The sequence below is a fragment of the Triplophysa dalaica genome, chromosome 10, assembly GCF_015846415.1.
Source record: "Triplophysa dalaica isolate WHDGS20190420 chromosome 10, ASM1584641v1, whole genome shotgun sequence".
Taxonomy (NCBI): domain Eukaryota; kingdom Metazoa; phylum Chordata; class Actinopteri; order Cypriniformes; family Nemacheilidae; genus Triplophysa; species Triplophysa dalaica.
The window spans coordinates 1,569,489-1,596,088 of NC_079551.1; the positions used below are offsets into that span (position 1 = coordinate 1,569,489).

The following is a 26,600-nucleotide window of genomic DNA, read 5'->3' on the forward strand; positions in this document are numbered from 1 at the left end:
TTATTGTGTTGTGACTCACCTCATATTAAAGCATGTTATCACCTGACAAAAAAACACACACATCTGTTAGCAACGCTGATCTATTGCACGTGTGTTTAAAGTCATTGAATATGTTACTTACTCTTACTGAGGCGCTTGTATATTATCAATGATGCCCCCAGCAGCACCAGTAGCAGGACCACAGCTAATACTGGACCAGTTATCCTCCAGTGTGACGTCTGACTGGGTTCTGGATCAGCTAAAGAGAGACACGAAATAGTTTAGCTGCTTCGGTAATTCTCATCCAAATCTAGATATGAAGAGTAATTGAGAGTGAGAGAGAGAGAGAGAGAGAGAGAGGATGCATCCGAAGTCGCCTACTTCCATAGTATATAGTAGTTGCAAATGAGTATGAGTCATGAATAGTATGTACGAAACCTCAGTATGCAAAAAACAGTAGTTGAGAAATACCCGGATGGTCCACTGCTACACTTTTCTATCCCATAATGCCATGGGAGCTGAGAAACGGTCAAATTTCAAAAGTTAATCAAATAAGTTAGTTGAAAACTTTAAGGCGGACGTCCGTTTTCAATTAAAGTGCCAATAAATGAATTTCTCGTGACTTAATTTTATTTTTTATCAACGCTCCTGTGTAGGTTGTAGTTACTAAGTCATAGGTCAAAGAGCATTCGGGTCACATGACCATAAAACATGACGGACGCAGTATGTCCCAAACAATACTCCCTCTCATACAATATAGAGCATACTGTCACAGATTGTGATTTTGGACACAGCCCTAGAGAGACAGACAGACAAATTGACAAACAGACAGACAGATATAAATACGGAAAAACATGCAGGAAGAAACAGACAAACTAATAAACAGATAGACAGTCAGACTGATAAATATATAGACAGACAGACAGACAGGTTGACAGACAGACTTATAAACCAATAGAAAGACAGACATACAGACAGACAGATATATAGATAGACAGGTGCATAGACAGACACACAGGTAGAAAGAGAGAGAGACAGACTGACAGATAAACAGACAGACAAATAATCAGATAGACAGACTAATAAACCGATAGAAAGAAAGATATATAGACAGACAGACAAATAAACAGACAGACAAGTGTATAGACAGACACACATGAAGAAAGAGAGAGACGGACAAACTAATAAACAGACAGACTAATAAACTGATAGAAAGACAGACAGATATACAGACCGATAGATAAAACAGTAAATAGATATATCGGCTATTTTTTATTTATTTACTTGCTTACTGGAAAAATAAAGAAAAGAGAAAACACAAATACTTTCCCCTGTCATTGTTTCCTGTAAAGCTATCCAGAGATTATTTAAAGAGGAAAGGTCAGACAGCCCAAACCCAACTGTTGTCAAAATCTACTCCAATGCTTGAGAAACCAAGATATGAAAAAGCTGTTGAAGTGCAAAAGCAAAAGCAGGAGGAGAAGTTAGATATACATCTATGCCCTAACAACCAGGAAATGACACCAAAGAGTCTTTGTAACTGACTTCCCCAAAAAGAGGAAGAGGAACCGGATTCAACAAATCATATCTCAAACACAACAGGGGAATGGCACAGGAGAGTATGACCGACAATACATGTTGAAAGGGCGTTTTTGAGATAAAGCTACGCAAAGATTCAAAGAACGGTCTCAGTAAGGATCTTTATTCTGGGATATTTGAAGGATCGACAAACTATTGGTCAACCACCTGCTGCACAGCTGAGTATTTAGCACTGGGTATGTGAAAAACTTTATTGCATTTGCGTGAGAACTGAAGTCTATTTGAGACGGACAGCGTTGTTGCTTGGTTGTTCTTAGTGGTTGCTAGGTGGTTTATAAACTACTATAAAGCCGTCATTAATGTGTTTTTTATTCACTAGCTATATTTATCCAATAGCTTTATGTAAGGAACACACCACAGAGTATAAACAAGTGGAGGAAACGTTGACTTCCGCTGCATTTTCATACAACAGGAGTGAGTGGGGGCATGTCGTCCGTCTTGTTTACTGTCTGTGGTAAAGGAGCAGATGCCTTTAGTGCATCATTTTCATACGGTGACAGATTTGTGCAATAAATTGAGATGGATAGTAGTATTTTCACTTTTACACAAGTCAATTTTTCAAGTATGTGTGCTATATGAGAGACTTTTTACTTGCGAAAAATGACATCACTACATTGTAGCGCATATGTGCTTCTTACTTTTCCACGTTAGCCTTTACATGTTTTGTTTACCTTTGATACAGTACTTAAGTGCATTACAAGTCCAGTACTTTTCTTCCCTTGAAAATAAAAATACTTCTTCGAAGAAAGCACTAGATTAAAAGGATGAAAAGTAGTAGAGAATAAAGTGATGAATGCTTAGATGCGTCTTTCTAAGATGTCTGTGTAAGATCTGGCGTAAGTAACTAGCGTAACTGGCGTAAAATCTAGTTTTCCTGTAGCTCAGTGGTAAGAGAATTGCGTTAACAACGCAATGTTGTGGGTTCGATCCCAGGGGATTGCAAATACCTATGTAAAATGTATAGGATAAAGCAATGTAAGTCGCTTTAGATAAAAGCGTCTGCCAAATGCCTAAATGTTAATTTGGCGGTCTTGACAACATCTGCTGTGTTAAACATTTGATAAGCGGCTCTTAAGATCCATTCCAAATCATAAACATCTTCTAGACATCTCTGTAACATATAAGTGATACTTGTGCCCAATAAAAATAAAAATAACCACTTTCCACCAATAAAACTGCATTATTGGAGTCACATGGACTAGTTTACCGAAGTCATTAATATCTACGCTTTTATTGGACGTTGCCTTGCTTTTGTGCTCCGAAGATGAAAAGAGGTCTTGTGGTTGTGGAACGACGTCAGGGTAAATAATTCATGACAGAATTTTCTATCGTTAACACTTCAAGTATACAAACATTTTATATATGACTATATGATTTACTCACCATAAACAGTAACATTGAATCTCTTGTATGAAATCCCAGAACTGCTGCTGATCTGTAGTTTATAAAGTCCAGAGTCTGTGGTTCTGACATCAGTGATGGTGAGAGATCCCGTCTGATCGTCCACCTGAAGTCTGTCTCTGAATCTCTCATCGTTGTTTCCAGGTATCGAGGTCTTGTGTGTTTCTCGATCAATTCTTGCAATTAATGTTTCTTCATCATTAAACATCCAGAGCAGATCAGCTGCGTTCTGTATTTCATCAGGATTGATGTGTAGCGTCACAGAATCTCCCTGTTTTACTGAAACTTCGTCAGCACCAAACACACCTGCAGACACACAAAGTGTTATGTCTTTGTGAACAATACCTCAGTTTGTGTTCAACAGAACATCAAAAGAAACAATATTTTTTCCTTCTATGCTAGTGGATGATGTCACACGACTGAAAATTGCTCACATTCTTACAAATATCTTTCTTTGTGTCTAACAGAATAAACACATTCATACAGGTTTGAAACAACCTGGGCGCGTGTAAATGATGACAGAATTGTCATTTTTGAGTGAACTAGCCCTTTAACTTAAAATAACTTAATAAATACGTTAGGCATTAGGACACACTGTGTTTACCCAAGTTGTAAAACATGGTAATATAGTAAACGCATTGTTAATTTTCATAAAATTGTTTTGAAAACGAAACCATTATATGTATTATAGCTATTATGTTTTTAAAGAATAACTATAATAAGATAAATGATAAGACATAAATGACATGTGTCGTGACATCTTATGGCGACACTTACACTGACTTTCGATTTAGAGTTTGGTTAACGTTAGCATTGTTGTATATGCGAGCTAGCAAAACAATACGTTGATGCAAGAATAAAACTGCACTGGTTAACGTTAGCCTTGTTTTATATGCGAGCTAGGAAAACAATAGGTTGATGCAAAAATAAAACTTTTTTCATGGTAAACACCCACAAAACATCTGCTTTCACACCGACAATACTTTGCAGGATTAGGTTTACGTGTTTGTGTTGCTATTTTTAGCACGCTATTGCTTCATACCCAATAACACAGTAAACACGCATATGAAAATACTCTCTCTCACCGGCCAAGATCAACGAAACCGTTAAGATTGACAAACTGTGCGTCATTTCTAAATATTATTTATCATTATAATAATCTTAGCATGCTAACATGAGCACCCCGGAAGTTACACTTTGCGTTTCGCTTCCGATCCGTGGGCGTACTAAGATGCAGAACAAGAATCTGGTGAAGTTTGCAGAAAACAATTTAATTTAATATTTTTCAAATATGTCTGCAAGTTAGTATTGGTCATGACTTTGGGGTGCAATTATTACACAACGAAACAGGTAAACAGCCTGAAAACTTCATATTAAAATCTTCAAATACGTATAATGTAATACAATGTTTATTGTAATTTGAAACTGAACATGATTCTGAATGAAAATAAAACTTTCCCACTGAGCGATTATCTATATATTAACCGTTTCCGTATCCAAGCGCTCAGAATGCTCAGAATTCATAGGCAAACAACGAAAAAATGCGAATATTCACATAATATCTTTACTGTAAAACCACGACCCTAACCGATCGTTACCGTTAAACCCCGTGTAGAAGCGCACTTTATTTTAAAGCGCAGATAGCGTGACCGCACTTATCCGAACCGCAGATGGCGTGACTTCAGTCTGGGCGTGGCTTTTTATTTTTTTATTCAATCTTTGGTGTTTCAAGTCATACGAAACATTTACCCTAACCAACACCATAACCTTACTACAACCATCTAAAGTACATATAATTATTAAATTATAAGTAAATTACATAACGCAAGTGTGTTTGAAACAGTCACATTATGAAACCCAAATACTTTCCGAATTCTATATGGAGAAATTTACTCTCCGAAGGGAGTAGGGTATAGGGGTTATACCTTCGGATTGGTTGCGCCCCATGGATGAGCGCGAAATACCGTTCCTACAATTCGCCGCAAGAGGGCGCTGTGTTAAACACTATCGTGTAGAAATACAGCTGTCGGACATATGTGGCATTAAAATTAACATTTTGTTAACGATTTACACAAAACTACAGCAAACTTTTTGTAATTCATTTTAATCCATGATAATTTGAAACCATTACAAACATGTTAATAATGTTCTTTGGTGTACGATTACTATCGGCAAAAGCATGGTTTTATCACAGTAACCGTTGTTTACCATGTTTTCTATCAAAACATCTCTGTTTTTAGTACGCAATCAAGCGTCCTTGCCCGATAGCACACTACATCTGGTAGACGTCTAAATGACGTCTGCATTTACATCTGGAAGACATCTAGTCTGCAACAAGTCTCGGATACGTCTGATGTCAAGGATGTTTCTGGTTAAGAATGGATGTAAAACAGCTCTAGGATGTTTTTTTCACAGCAGATGCTTTCCAGATGTTTAACAGACGTTTGTGTGCTAGCTGGGTGTGTTCTCACTCTATGTCATCCTATTCCGTCAAAGTTGTGTTCATATACTCAGGAACGCATGGAAGTACCCGGATGTGTTCTTGACATCAAGGATCTCTAACATCTCTATAGTTTCCTCCTTATGAATACATTAAATGCATGTATGCTTTAAATACGTGACATTTGACAGTTAATTAAGGAGGTGTTTCTCATATGTCTTAATTTGACTCATTGTTGATTTTTCATTGTGTAACTAATATTAGACTTTATCAGCAAAAACAAGACATAACACAAAAATATTTGAAAAGGATATTCTTATAACTTAATTCTGTAAGCCATGCACAAATTATTTTCTAGCGTATAGTGCAGAGCGAGAATGGTGTGAACATTTATGATTATCTTAACATTCACTTTCTATAACTGAGAATGCGCAGCTAAGGGGAAGGACAGGAAAAAGAGTTGGAGGGGGATTTTGGAAGATACTGGCCCTTTTGAGTCATAATGGGTAAAGGATCTGTTCTGACAGTGGTTTATAAAGAGCAGTCAAGCAGAACAGTTTCTACTGTGTTCATATTGGATCATTTCAAAATGCTCAAACTTATCCATTAATATCTGATATTCGTTCTGTCTGTTAAATGCTTCTCACATCCCATTATACTCTTCATTCTGTTTTCTTACAGGAATCTGAAATGACAGAGGTGCTTTACACATATTACAGCATTTTAAGTCATTCAATTTCATTGCAATTTTAATTTTTTATTGAATTTAGCATTTAAAACAGCGATGTATTTTACGTTCCATTTATTATTAATAACATTTATATCATGAAACCCACAAAAGTGTGTTTAGGCCTATATAATTGAAATGCAGTTGTGTGTATGTCTACAGTCAGTGTCGTGTTATGGTGACCTCTAGTGGTGAGAGGATGAAACTGCATCAGGAGACTGGGGTCAGCTAATAAAACATGTAGCTGTAATTCTGTGTCATATCATAATACACAAATCATTCGTACTGTGGTCACGACTAAATGGCCGAAATAAATAAAGCATCCTGTTCGTGTTTACATGAGTTCAATCACTTAATTCAGTTAAAATGTTTAAAAATTAATGTAATTAGAAGGTTGTGAGTTTCGACAGAAGTGTGTTTTCAATCTACAGTGACTAAATAGATGTGAAAATATAAAAAAGATCATTTTACTGACAAAAACTCTTCTTCATGACATTCAATCGATGTGTGTTTCTGGAGGACACTTGATTTTACACATGACACCACAACTCTCCTCCTCCTGTACTTCAGTCTATATGACTACATGTTTCCATAAGTGCTTTGAATTGCAATTAATGCAACATTGTGTTTGGTTTATTTTAAGTATTTTATAGTTTTGTTTAGAAATTTATTATTTCACAACATCTAAACAACTGCACAAGAGGAAATGCTTTACATATCTTTTGTGTTGTGCTTGTGGACTCTGATCGGTATGTTGACTTTATTTCTATATTTTTTTGTATAAGACTAAACATAAAAACACATGAAATCACATAGCAAACATATTAAACAGTCATATATCACATATTGCACATGCTTTTAAAATGTGGGGTTTTATAAAAATCTGTAACTAATGCGAGAGTCAATTTCACATTGTGCACCTTTGTGATGTTTTGGCCGTATTTGTTACTCATTCTTTCACTTTAACTTTAGTTTGTGCTTGATTCTTGTTTTTTAGATAATTTTAAACACATAAGTAATGAAAACTGATTAATTGAACTTATGATTTTTTAATATCCACAAAATATAACAGTGTTGAAACTGAGAGTCCAAGTTTTTGTGACTAACATTTTCCACATGAACTATTGATTTGTATATATTAAATATATTTCTTACGTTTTCACCGAAACACCTTTCGAGTGGCTTGATTCTTTAATATTTGTTCAAAATATTGTGCGTCATTATTATTACTGTGTGTATTGGTTTTAGCTTCCTGGGTTATGAATGTGTAACTTAAAATTCTATTAACTCGTGGTAGACAAGATTCTACCTGATGCCTGAACAAATAAAATACAGTTTACACAATGTATATATCATTTATATTACTGGAAACCAACGTTACACAAGAATAAATAAATAAAAATCAGCTATATGTTATATATGTTTTATATGTTAGCTATAGAAGATACACAAAAGGAGTTTCAGTTTGATAAGAGCAAATATTCTTCGATTTTCTTATCACTGATACGTGGATGTGTCCAAAATAGTTTAAAGAAATCAGCTCATTTACTCGATCGACTTCTTCTGTACATTTACATTTAGTCACTTAGCAGACGCTTTAATCCAAAGTGATTTACAGAGAGTTCAGGGAACCATAGAGCAACATGTCACACAGGAGCAATAATGCTAATACAAAGTATTAACAAAAGCTAGATGTGTTTTGTTCATTTGTCTGTCAAGTATTCACAGAAGAGATGTTTTTAAGTGTTTTTTGAATGTTGTCAGAGATGTGGTTGACCAGACCGAGTCAGGAAGGAGTTGTGAATGAGCGGGAAAGTGATTTACTGCCCTCATGAGAGGGCAATACAAGACGCCGCTGGTTTGCTGAACGCAGGGTTCTTGATGGGGTGTAGGGGCACAGGAGGATGTGAAAGTGTGCCGGTGCAGATCCAGTGATAAATAAACAAAAAATAATCAAAGTCAATGATAGTGTAATATGAGTGTGAAATCAGACGGGACATTTGTGTTTGTTTGCATGAACAGATTCAAACTCTGATTCACTTGAAATCAATACATTGTTTTGTAGTTTTAGTTGTTGTCCGTGTTCTTCTGAACGTGCATGTCTTTGTTAAGATGATGTTTTTAAGATCTCTTTCCTCGCTGTGGATTGTACTTCACAACAATCAATGTTCAGTTGACAGTATCACACTTCTCAAATACTTACGCACACTTTCCTTCTCTACATATAAAACCACAAAACGTGCAAAACATGCAAAAATTCACACATCTCGTGCAGAAGCAAACACTTTATTCATCAACAGCCAGCGATGTTTAACGGTCGTGTCATTTTAATCGAAGGTGTAAATGTGTTGTGTCTGGTATGGGAGATGGTGTTCAAACGGCACTTCCTTCACCGTCTGTCACTGAAGCATCTCACATCTTTATCTCTCTTTAACGTCGGCCTCAAGTCATTTTGTAAGATATAAAGTCAGACTACAGAAGTTTCTAGATCATGAATCATTTTGTGTTTGTCTCGTTTGTCTCGTTTTGACCAAATAGTGGGTTGAAAATGATTTTTGCATATTTATTCAGACACATTCAGTTACTATTAAGAGTGTTTTATATCAATAAATGTGTAGATCTATGGCGGATCTAATGATAGAACAGTGTCATGATTCTGCGTCATCATGTCATGTCTGTTCTTGGTCTTGTGGCAGAGTCATGGCAAAGCCTTAGGTCATATGTGGAGAGATTTTGAACCTTTCGGCCTTCCATACTCTCTCTCCGGTCCTCGTCTCTTTTGCCGCCATCTCGTTTCCTCGTTTCTCTTTCTCCATCAGTGTTTCATCCCCTACACCCGTCTCTTGTTAATTATCCTTTATCAGTCTGCCTATGTGATATCTTCGTGTCTATTGTCCTGTGCTCGTTCGTTGTACTTACTTGTGTTCACCTTGTTTCTTGCTATTTGCCTTGCTTGTGTTCCTGTAACCCTTCATTGTGGATTACCTTGCCCCTTGTCTGGATGTTAGTCGTGAGTGTCAGTTTGACCCTGTCCTTATGTTTTGCCCCACATGGGAAGTCTTTGTTTTCAGTTATATTGTTAGTCCTGTCCGTGTTGCACCCCATTGTGGGATTTTGTTTGGTTTGTTATTAATAAAGTCTATTTGTTACCCTGTACTGCTGCGCTTGAGTTCTGCCAGGACATCACTGACAGAAAAGCAATATAATCTACATAAATGTTCAGAGGTGTATAAAGATCTTACACGATGAAGTGCTGTGTTTTTATTATCTTTGAATGAGCTATGTCTATTTATATACACCACGGGTCCACTTACATGGAATTCTTGATGTTTTTTCTACAGTAGCCCTAAGCGGACAAACTGCTCTATAGAACGCGTTTTATAAATAAGTCATCTCCTTCAGCAAAGAAGTGAAAACATGACGCCATCTTAGTTCTGTGTCAGCCATCGCAGTGCTTTGTAAGGAATGGGTGGAGCAAGCTGTTGGTTGCAATTCACAACCTCACCACTAGATGCCGCTGAAATCTCAACATTGCTCTTTCAAGTTCAAGAGTGATTTGTTAATATATGACCGACTCCGTATGCATTCATTCTTTTATGTCACACAGATGGTCTGATGTATGAATTCACACAAGTCTACTGTGTGTTTTGTGATACTTTGTTTACTGAGAGCGATCGGCTTGTGCCGTGTCTCAAGTCTGAACACTATGATAAGACTATAAATGAGCGGCTCACAGACCCAATTTTAGTGTTAAAGTGTTATTAAAATATCTAATTGTGTGACTCTGTTTGTGTTGTTCAGGTGTGTTTGGTGATAAAGTGAAGTCAGTGTCAGTGATGGATGGACATTCTGTAACTCTACACACTGATCTCACTCACATACAGACAGATGATGTCATCCAGTGGAGGTTTGGAGTAAACGGTCCTCTCATCGCCAAAATGAAGAGATCAGTCAATATTAATCCCACATATGAAGATAATGATAAGACTGAGATATTCAGAGACAGACTGAAGATGAACACTCAGACTGGAGATCTCACCATCACACACATCACATCTCAACACTCTGGACTTTATCATCTTAACAAGAACATTGGAAATAAACATATAACAAAGAATTTCAAACTCACTGTTTACGGTAAACTTAATGTGTCATTTAAACTGTGATATTTATATTGAGTTTATGAATGAAACATTTTACCTAATATTTCATCAGATCATATTTTATGTCGACTTTCTTTTTGTAGTTGTAACGATCACAATAAAGATTCACAATGATAGATGAAGCGTCACTTTTGTTAACTGTTGATTTATTTTCACTTCTGTGATTCTCTTATATTTTCCAGCTCCCACGGCTGTCAGTATCAGTGAATCTACACAAACTCCATCTTCATCATCATCATCAGAGAGTTCAGGTGTGTCAGAGAAACACATACTGAGGGGTATTGAAGAGAAGCCCCCTCCAACATGCAGAGTGATTTACAGAAGACATTTATTGCAATGTTTCGTTGTGGTTCATATTGGCATCACACACCACAAATGAGAGTACAAGTTCAAGCATCAGGGTTTGGCCCAGATTCGGGCCTCACTTGCACGTGTGGATTCCACATGGGCCAGATGTAGGCCGGACCTACGACGAAATTTGTCGCCGTCTACTCTTGATGCAAGATGATCAACTTTTAACATATTATGTTTGTGTCAATTTAAAAATCACAAACTAATTTTTTTTTATATACAAATCTGGTAGTTGCAGTCCCATAATGTCCCAAAATCGTTTTTACAGTTTTTTTTTTCATCTTAGCTCACGTAAAATGCACAATTGTGGTTTCTATGAAGTACTCATCTCCAGTATGTAGTTTTGTGCTCCTTGAAACTTGAAAGTGAAAGTGTTGTTGTTGTTGTTTATCATCACAGCAGATGTTTATCCTCCATCAGCAGAAACACACTCACATTATACAGTTGTTATCTCTTGTGCTGCTGTTGCTGGATCTCTTATGGTCTTAGGAGCACTTCTGATGTTCTTCATCTTCAGAAAACACAGAAAAACCCACGAAGAAGGTAAATGAGGATCAGATTCAAGCAATGTTTTTTTATCATTCATGTCACTTACTCGACACTTTATGTACAGACAATGTCATGTACTTTACAGCTGTTTCTATTAGAAAACAATTTATGATTTCAAAGTATGATAGCTGAAACTAAATATGTATAAATGTGCCATTTGTCTTGATTGTTTCAGTTCAGACCCGTGAGGATGACGTCATTTACACTGTGACAACATTCTACAAAAGAGACGAACACATAAAGGTAAAATAATGAGGATCAACTTTGTAAACAATGTTGGAAGGGGCAAATATTTCACATAGATATTAAATGAGAGCTCTTAATACATGTGTCACAGATGCATCTTCACATGCGTCACATTAGTCACACGTCCATGGTTTCCTGTGAAACATTTCAACAGTGTGCACAAACTCTAGCATGTCTCCTATAGATCTGCTACAATGAAACATGAAATATACTGTATATCAGCTTTTTTTGCTTTATCTTCAATATTTTGTTTGTTTTTCTCACAGAGAGTTAAAAAGGAGGAGGATGATGATGTGGTGTACACAGATGTCGTCATAAGACCTTGATCACGTGTATCATTTACTGACTGATCCACAGTTCCCTCAATAGTTTTTACATCGATTGTCAGGATGTGTCCATCCATTTCAATTCAAAGGTCTACAACTGCTTCCTGGCACGATTTCTTCTTTCTTTGGACAATCTTGTCAAGCATAAAAATGTATTTGGATTTATTCAAAGTGCTTATCTCGTGATTCCAAAGTACAAAGGGTGCGTGGCTCCTGTTACCCGCTAGGGGGCGCACTTTCTCTCGAAGATGAATTAAAGAGGTGTATCACAATCACTGACTGTAAATACTTATGAACATTTCTTTTTTAATACTTTAATTTATTTGGTTATTGATTATACGTATGCAGGGCGAAATGCATTTACATCTTATAATATATATGGATGTACAAAACACACAAAAGCATCAAGAATGTGAATAAAAAAGATATTTGGATCAAGACGACTGTATGAGTAAAAACAAATACTATATTTAAATAAATAAAAATAAGAATTTAGTGATTCTATGTGATATATAGAATAAAAAAATATGGTTTATTATTAGTGTTTTCAGAGGTCACATTAAACAGTTTTTAAATGAGTTTATTACACTTTTTATTTGAGTTGAGATTTGGTATAGTTTAATGCAATGCTCAGAAAATCCTCTAGATGGCCTGAGACTGCAGTAAAGTGTAACATTCAGCCCTCAAATACAAAAAATGCTAATATTACAGCTCCAATGTACCTTTTTTCTGCTTTAATGTTGGAAGTCTGGCGTTACATCTTTATTATCACCATCTTTGTTCTGTAAGGAAACACAAACAGAATCACAGGATCATGTGATGGGATCTCACATTTTTTTGGCCAAACTGTAAACTGTACGAGTGACACCTTTCAAAAATAAGCAACAACCTGAAATTTATGAACAAATCAATGCACTGCTACAGAAAACACATTTTTGTAACTTTTACATCAAGTAAGTTGTTATAATAGGCTTAAAATACAATTTTACAGAATTTTACAGTTATTTCTTTATAGATTTCCCACGTATTTTTTAAATACAGTCCCTTCAAGGAACCCTTACAAGAAAAACATGACAAAACTGATATTTTACTGGCACCCCAGCTGCTGGAAAATATGTTTTTTTCACAGGGATTTTTTACAGTGTATTTTTGAAATACGATAAAAATGTTTTAAGCAATTTCAAAAATTGACTGCAAGTTCACGAGAGAAACCTGAATAACATATAATTATTTGTTAAAAAAACGGTTATTTTGCTGTATTTTACTGCCGCCCCATCGATATATGTAACTTACAGTGTATGTAAGACATTGTTTTGGTCAGAATCATCCCTAAAAAACACACACACAACAGCAATACCAAAACTAAACACTGACATGAATCTCTTCTTTAAACTCACATGTAATAAAATCATTTAATGTCTTACTTACATTCCTGCAGCGCTTGTGTTTTATTAATGAAACCATCAGCGTCAGAACCATTGTTATTGATAATACTGGTCCAGTTATCATCCAGTGTGACGTCTGACTGGGTTCTGTCACAGTTAAAGAGAAACACCTGTTATACATGATATAAATGTTAATCTGTGTAAATGATTTTATTTGAAGTCATTTCAATTTACTAACCACAGTCTAATTGTATGTAAGGGTGCTTTGCAACAACGAAAATCTATGTAAAGTGCTAAAGAACCCTGAAATGTCAATGACTAAACTTCATGTGTTTCCAGATAGACAGAAAGATAGGGGTCACTGAAAGATATGGTTGGAAAGTTAAATTTAACAGATTGCCCAAAACACATGAGAGGTTCACTTGATTCTTGAGGTAACCAGGCGCCTCCGCAGAAGAAGAGAATTGACTGGAACTTGTTCAAGAGAAAAGGAGAAGAGAACGCAGATGCTCTTGTTGATGTGAAAATGTCAGGGATCGAAAGTGAAAAGAATCCAGGTGCAGGCAACGGTTTATGAAAAACAAACTTTATTTACGGACAAACAAAGTACACTGGGGACGGGCTGATGGCGGGGAATAAGTCCTTTTGTGGGTGGGGACAGTCTGAGGGTGAGAACGGGGAGTCGTGACAGAATTCTCTGGGGGCCTGTTAGGGACTGGCTTGGGTGAGGGAAGAGATGAGGCAGAGCCGAGACTGGGGAACCAGAAAGTAGGGGAGGACACGGGAAAACCAGGCCAAGGCCTGGGGAAAGTCCCAGATTAACAGGGAAAGGACCAGAGTTGAGGGAGGACACCTAGACAGTACCGGGGGACCTGGACATAGAACTGGGGGAAGATACAGGAGACAAGGGGCCCTATTTTCACGATGGTTTAAAGCGCACGGGGCAGGTGCTCTCACGGCGTGTCCGAATCCTCTTTTGCTAGTTTAACGGCGGGAAAACGGTCGGCGTGCCCGTGCCAATGGATGTTTTTTGGGCATAACGTGAAAGAAACCAATCAGAGTGTCATCTTCCATTCCTTTTAAGAGCCATTTGCAATTGCGCCATAGCAGATCGCTATTTACATGGCGGGGTTTGTTGGCGGAAAAGCTGAACGCTTCCTAGGCAAAGAAACTGATTTACTCGTGCGCGAAGTTAAAGTGCGCAAGCAGATCATCCACCAAAGCTTCCCGAGGTGGATAAGGTGCGGGAGAAAGAAGTGGACCAGTTTAAAACTAAGTTTTTTATTATTGTTAATAAAGAATATTTATTACGACCACATAAGGTGGTTAAAATACCCACGTGAGATCTCTCTTCAGATTTGTAAAGGATTTGTTTTATTTTTAGTTCATGATTTTTCATAGTCAGGTAAGCAGCGTTTTAAGGATTGTCGCATCCATTACGCTACATATTCCTCATAAATGGACCAATGAAAATTAAATAAAGCAATTATTTTATGTTCTATAAAGAGGCATCCCTTCTCTATTATTGCTTCAGGATTGTGCATTTGACAGAAATCCTACAAAGTTTATCGTCTGCCAAAAAACATGTCCTTTTTTGTCACATCCATAACACATGTTTATTTCCCTTTATTAAAATTGATTTTTTTCAGAGGATGACTTTTTTATGTTTAGACTATCAACAAGGATTCAGTAAAATACCCATAGCTCAATATATTCGTAACATATTCATTCTCTGAACATATTTATGTCCATTACGTTGGAATTGAGCAGAACATTGTTCACTCACCAGTGACGGTCACATAAAATCTCTTGTATGAAATCCCAGAACTGCTGCTGATCTGTAGTTTATAAAGTCCAGAGTCTGTGGTTCTGACATCAGTGATGGTGAGAGATCCCGTCTGATCGTCCATCTGAAGTCTGTTTCTGAATCTCTCATCATTGTTTCCAGGTATTGAGGTCTGATTTGTTTCTCTGTCGATCTTTGCTAGGAATGTTTCTTCATCATTAAACATCCAGAGAAGATCTGAGGAGTTCTGTATTTCATCAGGATTAATGTGTAGAGTCACAGATTCTCCCTCTTTCGCTGACAATCTCACAACACCATCAGCACCAAACACACCTGAACAACACAAACACAAACTGATCTTCAATGAAATAAAGTAAATAACACACACACAGTTTGTTTGTGTTTGTGTGACTTTCAGTAAACTATTGAATTAGAGAACGTAAAACTGTACAAACTCTGCATCAAACTGGTTCTCTCTGATCACTTCCAGTCAAGATAAACTGGAGCCTAAACAAACAGCATCAGAACACTTTCTTTCTCTTGATGGGCAAGATATGCAGGTATCAAACCAATCATTAAATCATTTTAACAAGTGTAGCAAAGAGTCTAGACTCGTAGAGACTACGCCACCCGGAATAAACCAGGAAATGTGTCAGAAGGACACAGAGGTTTGTTACCAGCGTGGGGCGAGCATGAAACAGAACAACATGTATAGTATAAAAATATGAAGGCTTTATTAAAACATACTGTCACGAGCGGTGAACTGAGAACCTTGTGCAGACAACAAGGGGTTAAATGAAACAAAAACTCTTTATTTCAGAATCTAAAGAAAAAACTCACGAGGGGGTAAAACAGCAAAACCGGGGAAGACAACAACTTGACGTAACAGGAACACTAAACTATATAAACTAAACTAAGACAACACAACACTTGACAAAGATAACACCAACTAAACTTACTTTGAACTCAAAATATCCAGGACAAGCGATAGACAATACGTTTTATGGCACGGCAACACATAAACAACAAACTGCAACAAGACTGTAAACACAAGTGCATAATAAAGGGAACCAATCAAGAGGGGAACAGGTGCGGGGCATGAAATCATTAACAATCAATAACAACGGAAACGAGAGGGTAGGAAGAGTGCATGCCATGTCTCTCTCTCTACACTAAACACATGGGTCTGTCATGATCCTGCCACAAAACTAGAAAATCACGATCAAGGAGGCAGAATCATGACACATACAACATTTACTTAAAAGCCAAGGCTCCAAGGCTCGGGTACTACAAAATATAAATCAAATACAAAGACATAATAGTGAAAAGAATCATATACAAATAGCGAAAGACAACAAAATAACCCAAGGACACAAACATTTAAATAACAGACTATTAGCAACCGCAAATAAGAAAAGCAGTCATGTGCGCACATAAGCGATTTACCAAAACAGTAAAACACCTGCCCAACATAACACGGTTGATTAACAGGGCGGCTCTGGGAAACAGATGGAGAAGTAAGATATGCACATACAAAAGTTTAAGAAACATGGTGAGACCTGATGAAACTGAAGCCGATCTTATACAGAGCAGTGAAAACAATGAGACCGTAACTCCTGACATGAAGGAATCTTTTATTTAAGTGTAATAAACAGAGCGCCTCTCTCACGCCCAATGAAAACTCGATTACATCTCGAATGCAAAATCTAACTGTGGCAGTAAAACATTGAGAACTTCTATTAGAGAACATAATTTACTCACCAGTGACGGTCACATTGAGTCTCTTGTGTGATATTTCAGAACTGCTGATCTGTAGTTTATAAAGTCCAGAGTCTGTGGTTCTGACATCAGTGATGGTGAGAGATCCTGTCTGATCCACCTGAAGTCTGTTTCTGAATCTCTCATCATTGTTTCCAGGTATTGAGGTCTGATGTGTTTCTCTGTCGATCTTTGCTAGAAATGTTTCTTCATCACTAAACACCCAGAGAAGAACTGAGGCATTGTTTATTTCATCAGGATTTATGTGTAGAGTCACAGAATCTCCCTCCATCACTGACAATCTCACAACATCATCAGCACCAAACACACCTGATCAACAAAAACACAAACTGATCTTCAAAGCAATAAAATAAATAACACACACACAGTTTGTTTTATACATTGTGTGACTTTCTACCATTGAATTACAGAACGTAAAGCTGTACGAAACCAAGACTTTTGATAACACCTATACACCTATACTATTCGAGGGTCAGACACACTCTCCCACTTTATATCTAGATTAAAGACACATCTTTTCAGCCGAGCTTTCACTTAATGCATAGTTAATGAACAGCAGCTACGCTAATTATTCTCTTTCTGCCTCCATAGGAGAGATTCCTCCAGGTCCAGATGAACGTCATATGCCCATCCCCAACTACAGCTATTTATTAGATATTATTTATTAGTATGATCTTGCTTGTTCTTTAAAAACAATCTACTGGGCTAATCCTTTGTGTTTTTGTCATTTGCTCCTGTAAAGCTGCTTTGGAACAATACACATTGTGAAAAGCGCTATATAATTAAACTTTAATTGAATTGAGGCGTACAAACTGTATAGTTTCTTTTGTGCTGTTTTTTCTGTTTTTACATGTTTACTTTTTCAAATAAACCATTTAGTAAGTTTAATTATCACATCTGGGTGATTAAAACTTTAAAATTAAATGTTTTAACCATACACAATATACAGAAACTGGAAAAAGACGCACAAAATATATACGCAAAAAAACAGCATCAACACACATTCATGAAAACATTCTCACTATCTCACCAGCCAGAAGCTCTGAAAGAGCAAAGATGAACAAATGATCCCTCATGTCTTAAGAGTCTGTCCAATAAGAATGAGCTCGTTTTTTTTTCTCGATTGGAGTTTTGCGTTCCTCACCACCGTTTGCATATTGTTTTGCACTATTTGCCTGGCCGGGGGAGCTGCTTTACAATTCAGAAGTTAGACATAATTAATATTGCATATAAGAATTTATTGTCCGTTTAATATTTGACCTTTGGTTCTCTCTACTTTATCTTAAATGTGTGCTTTCACTGTGCGTGTGTGCGAGTGTGTTTGCGTGTGTGCGTCTATGTCAATGTGTGTAAGTATGTATGCATATTGTGTGTGTGGAGCATTTGTACAGGTATGTCTGTCTTTGTTGTTTACACCTTTTTCTTGTTTTTACAGGTATATGCCTTTAGTTGTTTTACTTGTATTCAATGTGTCTCATGTACAGCTGCTTTGTAACAATGAAAATTGTAAAAAGTGCTATATAAAGAAAGTTGAGTTGACCCTAACCCTAACCATTTTATTTTCATAAATTAGCAGACCATGGTCCCCAATGATCACCTCATGTGACACCAAACACTGCTGGGCCATGTATGTAAATATAGTTAGTTATTAATATGCAGTGGAAAGAACCCAGGTTTCAGAGATAGCCAAGCTTGTCTCAATAACATCACCAGATTTTACATTGTAACATTGTGCTATAATAATGCTTAAAATGATATAAAGTGCATTTATGTTACAACCGTTAATCAGATATACAGATTGTTACATTAAATCATCAAATCATCATCATACCTCCATTTGTATACAGTCATCTTTGGTTAAATGTGATTTCAGGTCATTCTACTAATACATACATGTCAACTTATAATCCTATGAATAGTTCTTAATAGTGTTCAGGTTTTATGTAGGTGTATAAAACCTGTGGTGAATAACAGTGTCAAATATATCTTATTTATGTGAGAAATGACACAATGAAATCCAGTCAATATTTGTCTGCCCGATAATTATTGTGATCTAAATAATATGATATTGTCCACCAATAACAAACGTATTTTACTAATTATTTATTTGATTATTGTTTGAGATATTATGTAGTGCGTATAGTCTTAAATATATACATATGTGGCTTTTCAAAACGGACAAAAACATCAAGAATGTCAAAACTATAGTATTCAGAAGAACGTATGTATTTTTTTACTATTGTGTTCAGTCATTTTTTTTGTCCTGACCAAATGCTAAGAATTCATTAAATTTGCTTTTTACATTTAATTTAGTATCAAGTTTGCACATTTACAGAACTATTGATTTGTTTTAAAACGTGTCTAAAAACATCTTTCAGTTTGGAAAATCATTTCGGCTGGGTGGTTCCATTTATGTCACAAAAGTGGTTTCCTTGATATTTTACAGAATATTTTCCAGTACAACAATGTTGTTTGTTGACCGCGTGTTGCTCAGATCAAACCAAGATTATTTGTATACAGCACTCTTCATACATTTTGTTTACATTTACATTCATTCATTGAGCAGACACTTTTATCCAAAGTGATTCATCTTAAAGGGATAGTTCACCCAAAATCCTCTCATCATTTACTCACCCTCTAGTCATTACAAACCTGTATGGACTTCTTCTTCTGCATAACACAAAGGAAGATATTTTGAATAATATTCTTTTTGAACAGCAGTGGCAACTATTGACTTCTATCGTATGGACACAAAACCAATGCAAGTGAATGGCTGCCGGTCAAAAACATTTTTAAAATATATTCTTTTGTGTTCTGTGGAAGAAAGAAACTCATGAGAAACAAATACGAGACACAGAAGAGCTACTCCAATTTATTATATAATCTTGAGAACTGATATGACATGGTGAGAGACAGACAGTAAGTGTGAAGACAATAAAAATGTGTTTAAAGGTTATATTAGTCGAACAACAGATAACCATTTGAATCACATATTCATTATTTTAAAATACAATTTATTGCAATTTATCAGTTTGGTGCAAAAGAGACATTCATAATTACTATTAATGCATTTAAGTAACTTGCATAAAAATGTTGTCCCGTCCTTCCCTGATTTTCACTAAGCTTTCACTAAGGAATCATGTGACAAGAGTCCATGCGAAATGCTTTTGTTTTCCTTGTGTGAGTGCATTATATATTAACATACCGTAATTTCATTATAGATTATAGTGATAAATGATAAATTAAAGTAATACCAATAAAAGAACATTAGAAAAACACGTTAAAATATAAACGAAGAATAGAGTGATAGTGGAAAATTAGTTATATCAATGTTAATTGTATCCAAGCATTTGTAAGAGGTATTAAGAGTTCTGAAAAATTTGCATTTTGATCTCAGGTTGTGAATTCTGTGTCCAGAGTTTTGAAAATGACATGAAGGTTCTGATATTTGTGAAATTTTTTTGTAGAACTCATCAAAACAAAGCCTTTCTATTCCATTGAATTTACAACATTACAAAGAGTTGCACATTAAGTTTCCATTAAATATTAATAACATTTCGTTCATAAAATTTGTATCAAAGTATCGGTGCGGAGTCATGTGAATAACTGTGTTGTCAGTACTGTGTAACTCTGGCCTCTAGTGGTGAGACAATGAAACTGCAGTAGACTGTAATGATTAGTTTTGATTAGGCTATATTATTTTACAGTGCAGTATTGTTCTTGTAAATAAAAAACAAACTATTACATCGTTGATTTCATTGTGGGTCTATGTACCTTCGCATCATTCGTTTTTGTTTCCAAATCGGAATAACGAATAAACCGATCATTCACATTTCACCGTATTCATGAGCAAAAAATATATGTGTTTTTTCCTCAATATTTCTTTAAATGCATGGAATAAATATAAAGCAAAACCCAAGTAATTTTATGATTGAAAAAGTGAATTTAAGTCAACCGGAAGTTCAGCTGCAGCCTCTGGCGACCAGTGCTCGTGGCTGTGTGCAGTTGCTGAATGAACGCACATACGTGCGCGCGCACGTCAGTGCTCGTGTCAGAGCAATGCTTCTCACAACGGGGTAGGTTTTAAAATACCCGTTTAAATACATAGTGAAAGAAGCTCGTTTTGCACTTTAATGTGATAAAACATGTGCACTTTTGTTTGCAGGATTCGTAAAAATGTTAATAAAATGTTATTACTTTTCTTCATGACATTTTGGCGTCGTGTGATAGTGACATCTAGTGTTCATCTGAGGAAACTGCAGGAGATTTGATTTTACATTCATACAGTCTCTACAGTGTACTCCATATGAAATCAAAACGACTGTAATACACATTATTTATATTCTACCAATATGTTTATAAATAAAAACATCTAGTTCCCGTTTAAAAATCTATTTAAATCACTTGAGGGATGTATTGTACAGTCTCACTGTGGTAGATGACCGACTGCACCACTCATTGTTGGACTGGGGGTGGGATCAACCTTCAGCTAAAATGGCTTCTCAATCCACACACTGATGTTCACCCTAAACCTTATTATAACCTAAACCCTAAAACCAAGTTCCCTCAAACAGGGGTTTCGGGAAGGATCGGCCAAAATGTCCTCCCTTCACTCTATTAGTCCTCTCGTTCAACTGGTCGAACACTTGAACGGATCCTCAGCATGATAGATGTACACACATGCACATACACACACTTGAAAACCACACCCCTCCACCTCCTGTCAAGTTTGTCAAGATATTACATTAAAGTTTCCATTAGTGAAACATCATAAATGCAACAGCTCTGTTGTGTTTGGATCTTTTAGTCTTTCTCAGACTTTTAGGGAGTTATTATTTCACAACAGAAAATGCTTTTCACGTCTCTTGTGTTGTGCTTGTGGACTCCGCTCGGTAAGTTTACTTTGGTTTCTATATTTGAAGAGTTCAGATGCAAAAGCCTCTTAAAGAAAAAAAAAAAAAATGAGATTATAATGTTAATTGAATGCTCTCCACACATATAATATTCCTCACGTAAACAATCGAGCTTCAAAACGTGCTAAAAATCACCGTTGTGGAACATCCGGAATTGATGAAACTGAGGCTAGGAGCTTAAAAAAATTGACGTCTGATGTGAGGGTTTTGCATACATATTGAGACAGTAACGTATTTCAACGTGCTTCAAAATAGATTCAAAAATGTTTGTAGCTGTACGTAATGCAATTAGTCCTGAGATCACAGAGACGGACGGCCCTTGAAACAAAAGTCAACTAGTATCAGCTGTTTAAAGACGTTATATTTGCACTTTATAGTTTTTAAGTGATTCTTTGGAGAAAGTGATAAAAACCAAACTCTCTCAATAAAGATGCGGCACAGAAGTGTTGATTTACTTCCTCGTCGTGGATGAACAATAATAAATAATCAAACTCATTTATAATGTTTGTGTGCACTGTTTCTCTACATCTGTTTCTCTACATAAGTCACTTTTGCTATTTTGTGAACGTGGGAAAGTTTTAAAAAACGATCTTGTGGGTTTTATTTCACAACTTATCTTTTGTTGACTTAAGAGCATCACACTTTTCTAATACCTCATACAATTTCCTCTTCTCTTTACACCCAACACTACGCAACCTGCAAACATCATTCACACATCTCTTGCAGAACTTAATTCAACCACAATCCGTGGCATGGCAGGCATCAGCTCAACTCAACTCAACTCAACTTTATATATAGCGCTTTTTCCAATTTTCATTGTAACAAAGTACATGAGACATATCGACTATAAGCAAAACAACTAAAGTCATATACCTGTAAAAACAAGAAAAAGCTGAAAACATAGAAGACAGACAAACCCAGATACAAACGCTCCAAACACACAATATGCACACATATTTACACACATCGACATAGACACAAGGACACACACACACACTCACAGTGAAAGCACACATTTAAGATGAAGGAGAGAGAAACTCAGGTCAAATAATAAACAGACTATTCATTTCTAAATGCAATATTAATGATGTAAAACTTCTGAATTCAAAAGCAGCCCCCCGGCCAGGCAAATAGTGCAGAACAGTATGCAAACGGTGGTGAGGAACGCAAAACTCCAATCGAGAAAAACAAACTCAGGAGAACCCAGGCCCAACCAGGGGATTCCAGTTCCCCTCTGGCAAAAGCTCCTGCCTCTGCACAAGCTCGACAGTGCTTGCACGACAAGTCTAAATAAAAAAAGACTTCCTAATAAGGTAAATTATAGATTCTAGAATAATCTAATAGTTTCGAAAATTTGTAGTGAAGTCGTGTCATGTCGGCGCGTCCTTTATCCAGCTATATCATCTCAGCTCTTGTCAGGTCACAGCTTCCCATGCACTGCCATCAGGTCTGGGCATGAACTGCATCCTGCAGTACCCTTGTAATAATTATATTATAGAAATGTAGTGTATGCAAGATTAAAAAGGTGAGTCTTTAGTCTAGATTTAAACTGACCGTATGTGTCTGCCTCCCGGACATTGAAGGGAAAACTATTCCAAAGTTTAGGTAGGAAAGGCTCTACCACCTGCACTTGATTTTTAAATTCTAGATATTACCAACTGACAGGATGCCTGAGAGCGTAATCCACGTGAAGGACTGTAATACAATAGAAGTTCGCTCAAATACTGCGGAGGTAAACCATGTGGGGCTTTATGGGTAATAAGCAAGATCTTAAAGTAAATGCAATCCTTTATAGGTAACCACTGCAAGGTTGACAGAACAGTGCTAATCCGCATTTTGGACCATTTGGACATTTTTGTAATAGGGCTGCAGGGCAACCACCAAATTACAATGAACTAGTCTTGATGTCATGAATGCATGAATAAACTTGTCTGCATCTGACAGTGACAGCATATGACGTAGTTTAAAAATATTCTTAAAATGGAAAAAGCAATTTTACAGGTGTTGGGGACACGGCTCTCAAATGAAAGATTACTATTGAATAGAACACATGGTTCTTAGCTGACGATGAGGGTTTTATGGAGCATCCGTCAAACGTTAAGCAGTATTCTTGGTTGTTACTTATTGGGGTTTTCGGTCCTGTAAGTTACACTTCTGTTTTGTCCGAGTTCAGTAATAAGAAATTGTTACTCATCCAGTTTTTTATATCGACTATGCATTCCATTATTCGATGAAACTACTGGGTTTCATTAGGCTTCGAGGAAATATAAAGTTGAGTATCATCAGCATAACAGTGAAAGCTAATTCCGTGTCGCTTTATTATATCTCCTAATGGTAGCATGTATAATGCGAAGAGCAGAGGCCCTTAGACTGAGCCCTGTGGTACACCATACTGGACTTGCGATTTGCGTGATACCTAATTGTTTATGCTACAAATTTAAAACCGCCGGATAAATCAGACTTAAACCATTTCAATGCTATTCCGTTAATGGCGACATCATTTTCGAGTCTATGTAGGAGTGTTCCGTTGTCAATGGTGTCAAATGCAGCACTAAGGTCTAGCAGCACCAGTAACGAAATACAACCTCGGTCAGAATCAAAAAGCAGATCATTTGTAACTCTGATCAAAGTAGTCTGTGTTCTGTGACATGCTCTAAATCTACTAAGAAGAGGATCTTTAATTTCTGGGAGCATCTCTTTCAGTAGTTTTGTCGGTATAGGGTCTATGGATCTTTGGTGATCTCCGATTGACGGCGTCTAACATTATTGTGCCGACGTGAAAAACAATCTTACTGAATTTAGGATTAGTCTTAGCCAGCACATTTAAATTTGACTTGATGTCAGGCGCTCTGGCTACCGGTTAACATTTGACTATTGTGGCTGGTGCCTCTATGTTAACTTTCCGAACAATAGAATCACCGATAACAAGGGCACTTTCAGCAGGTTTCTCAGTTTGTGCGTCACTGAGCGGGGCAAACCTGTTCGAGACTGTAATCGGAACGGTTGAGTGATGTTCTTAAACATCATCATGTAAGAAGAGACACATTAAACTGAATGGATCAATGCCTGCATCCATAAAGATGACATAATGCACATGAGATTACTTTTCACTTCATTTTTAACATAAATAAATAAATGTCGTTTTTTTGTACAATAAACACCTGGTGTGAGACCTGATGCTTTAACAGAGATTTCACAGCCTTCAGCGTATGTCACTTAAGAACCACATGTGATGGAGGAGTGAAGTTTACACCCTACACACCTCTCACACCACCAACTGTCTTCAACAACACCCCCATTCTCTGTTTTGGGCACTAGTGTTCTAGAGGGTGTGAAGATCCTAAGTGCATTTACATTTTACATTTTAGTCATTTGGCAGACGCTTTATCCAAAGCGACTTACAGTGCACTTATTACAGGGACAATCCCCCTGGAGCAACATGGAGTAAAGTGTCTTGCTCAAGGACACACTGGTGGTGGCTGCTGGGATCGAACCAGCAACCTTTGATTTGTGAGCATGTAATGTTACCAGAGCAGAAAATCTCATGATTCATATCCAGAACATGATACATGATGGGATACACTTAGCCTTAGTAACGCTCGGAAGCAGTTTTCAAGATAATGTGAGTTTAGTCTTATGTTTGACGTATCAAATTTTACTTGTATATGTGAAAACGTGTGTGCTTCGCTGTATTGAAAGAGAACATGCAAAAATCTTGATCGAAAATAACGCACATTTTTATTCAGACACAGTCATACAAACCTATATTTATACATCACAATGGATGTTCATTGTTCTAATTTTAATGCAAAAACATATGACTTTTGATCATGTCTACTTCACCATTGTTGAGTATAGATGACTCTGTATAGCTCTTACGGTATTTTCTGATGTGGAGCGGCGCTCATTCAAATGGCTCTCGTGATACTTTATTGTCATCAGTAAATGTTTGAATGTGTGAATTGTGTTCAGTTTTTTGCTTAATAATTGCAAAATTAGTGTAAAACAGATAATACTCACAGATTGAGTTGATCTGCACTGTAAAAACATGAGCTGGAACTACAGAAATATAGTGTAAACGAATAGTTTTTTTACAGGGTATATATAAAAAAGTTTTTCCCATTTTTCTTGTAAATGTGTTTTCTTTTTCTGTAATTTGACCCTATGTAAAAAAAAATCTGTAAAAAATAAAATCTTGTTAATAATCCGAAATTTTATGGCAGCTGGGCACAGCTGGGCGGCAAGAAATAAACTTTAAATACGTTTTTACCCTTTTATATAAGATATTTTACCCGTTTTTGTAAAAAAAAAAATTGTGCTATGACTGAATGATTTTACTGTAGGTCAAGTATCACTTTTAGTGTGTAAACAGCAGTTATAAAAACAACTTGTATTTGTGTGTTTGTGTTGTTCAGGTGTGTTTGGTGATGAAGTGAAGTCAGTGTCAGTGATGGAGGGACATTCTGTTACTCTACACACTGATCTCACTCACATACTGACACGTGATCTGATCGTGTGGAGGTTTGGAGAAAATGGTCCTCTCATCGCCAGAATCAAGAGATCAGACGACATTAATCCCATATATGATGAGACTGAGATATTCAGAGACAGACTGAAGATGAACAATCAGACTGGAGATCTCACCATCACACACATCACATCTCAACACTCTGGACTTTATCATCTACAGACTATAACTAGTAGTGAACGGATAACAAAGAGTTTCAATCTTACTGTTAACAGTGAGTAGAGTTTAAGTGTCATTTGAGTTTTTGAATCAAATACTCACCTTATGTCATGTTTCATGTTGACTTTCTCTTTATAGCTGTACATGAATTTGATGCAAAATCGATATTTTAACTAATACTTTGAAGTTGAATTAACAAAAAATGTTAAGGCAGCCGAGATTTTTTTTTTAAAAGTTAAAAAAAAAAAAAATTTTAAGTGCAGTTAAGT

At 36.5% G+C, this 26,600-nt stretch overlaps 2 protein-coding genes across 3 annotated transcripts; one reads left to right on the plus strand and one right to left on the minus strand.

The window, feature by feature from the left end:
* Window positions 1-1,573: 1,573 nt before the first annotated feature.
* Window positions 1,574-12,497, plus strand: LOC130430428 (uncharacterized). Of its 2 annotated transcripts, none has more exons than XM_056759542.1 (6): window positions 1,574-1,754; window positions 9,948-10,283; window positions 10,492-10,560; window positions 11,060-11,203; window positions 11,385-11,452; window positions 11,722-12,497. In XM_056759542.1, exons 2-6 carry the CDS (start codon window positions 9,983-9,985, stop codon window positions 11,779-11,781), a joined length of 642 nt encoding a protein of 213 aa, XP_056615520.1. In that variant the 5' UTR covers window positions 1,574-1,754; window positions 9,948-9,982; the 3' UTR covers window positions 11,782-12,497. The 2 variants fall into 2 exon arrangements, with proteins under 2 accessions (XP_056615520.1, XP_056615521.1); XM_056759543.1 differs by having other exon boundaries at window positions 11,063-11,203.
* LOC130430426 (uncharacterized) lies at window positions 11,036-17,824 on the minus strand. The gene is made up of 6 exons (XM_056759539.1): window positions 17,762-17,824; window positions 16,714-17,040; window positions 14,953-15,285; window positions 13,210-13,313; window positions 12,504-12,563; window positions 11,036-11,171 (listed from the first exon to the last, which is right to left on the minus strand). The coding sequence occupies exons 1-5, from the start codon at window positions 17,805-17,807 to the stop codon at window positions 12,516-12,518; spliced, it is 858 nt and encodes a 285-aa protein (XP_056615517.1). The 5' UTR covers window positions 17,808-17,824; the 3' UTR covers window positions 11,036-11,171; window positions 12,504-12,515.
* Between the last annotated feature and the right edge of the window lie 8,776 nt (window positions 17,825-26,600).

What these genes read in the sequence shown, in the direction of transcription:
- LOC130430426 (XM_056759539.1), bottom strand. Translation starts at nt 17,807, where the DNA reads ATGAGGGATCATTTGTTCATCTTTGCTCTTTCAGAGCTTCTGGCTG. An exon ending in TCTTTCAGAGCTTCTGGCTG is followed by an intron (nt 17,041 to 17,761) that starts GTGAGATAGTGA and finishes TTTGTTGATCAG; the next exon opens with GTGTGTTTGGTGCTGATGAT. An exon ending in ATTTTATGTGACCGTCACTG is followed by an intron (nt 13,314 to 14,952) that starts GTGAGTGAACAA and finishes TAACTGTGACAG; the next exon opens with AACCCAGTCAGACGTCACAC.
- LOC130430428 (XM_056759542.1), top strand. Translation starts at nt 9,983, where the DNA reads ATGGATGGACATTCTGTAACTCTACACACTGATCTCACTCACATACAG. An exon ending in ATCATCATCAGAGAGTTCAG is followed by an intron (nt 10,561 to 11,059) that starts GTGTGTCAGAGA and finishes TTATCATCACAG; the next exon opens with CAGATGTTTATCCTCCATCA. An exon ending in AAAGAGACGAACACATAAAG is followed by an intron (nt 11,453 to 11,721) that starts GTAAAATAATGA and finishes TTTTTCTCACAG; the next exon opens with AGAGTTAAAAAGGAGGAGGA.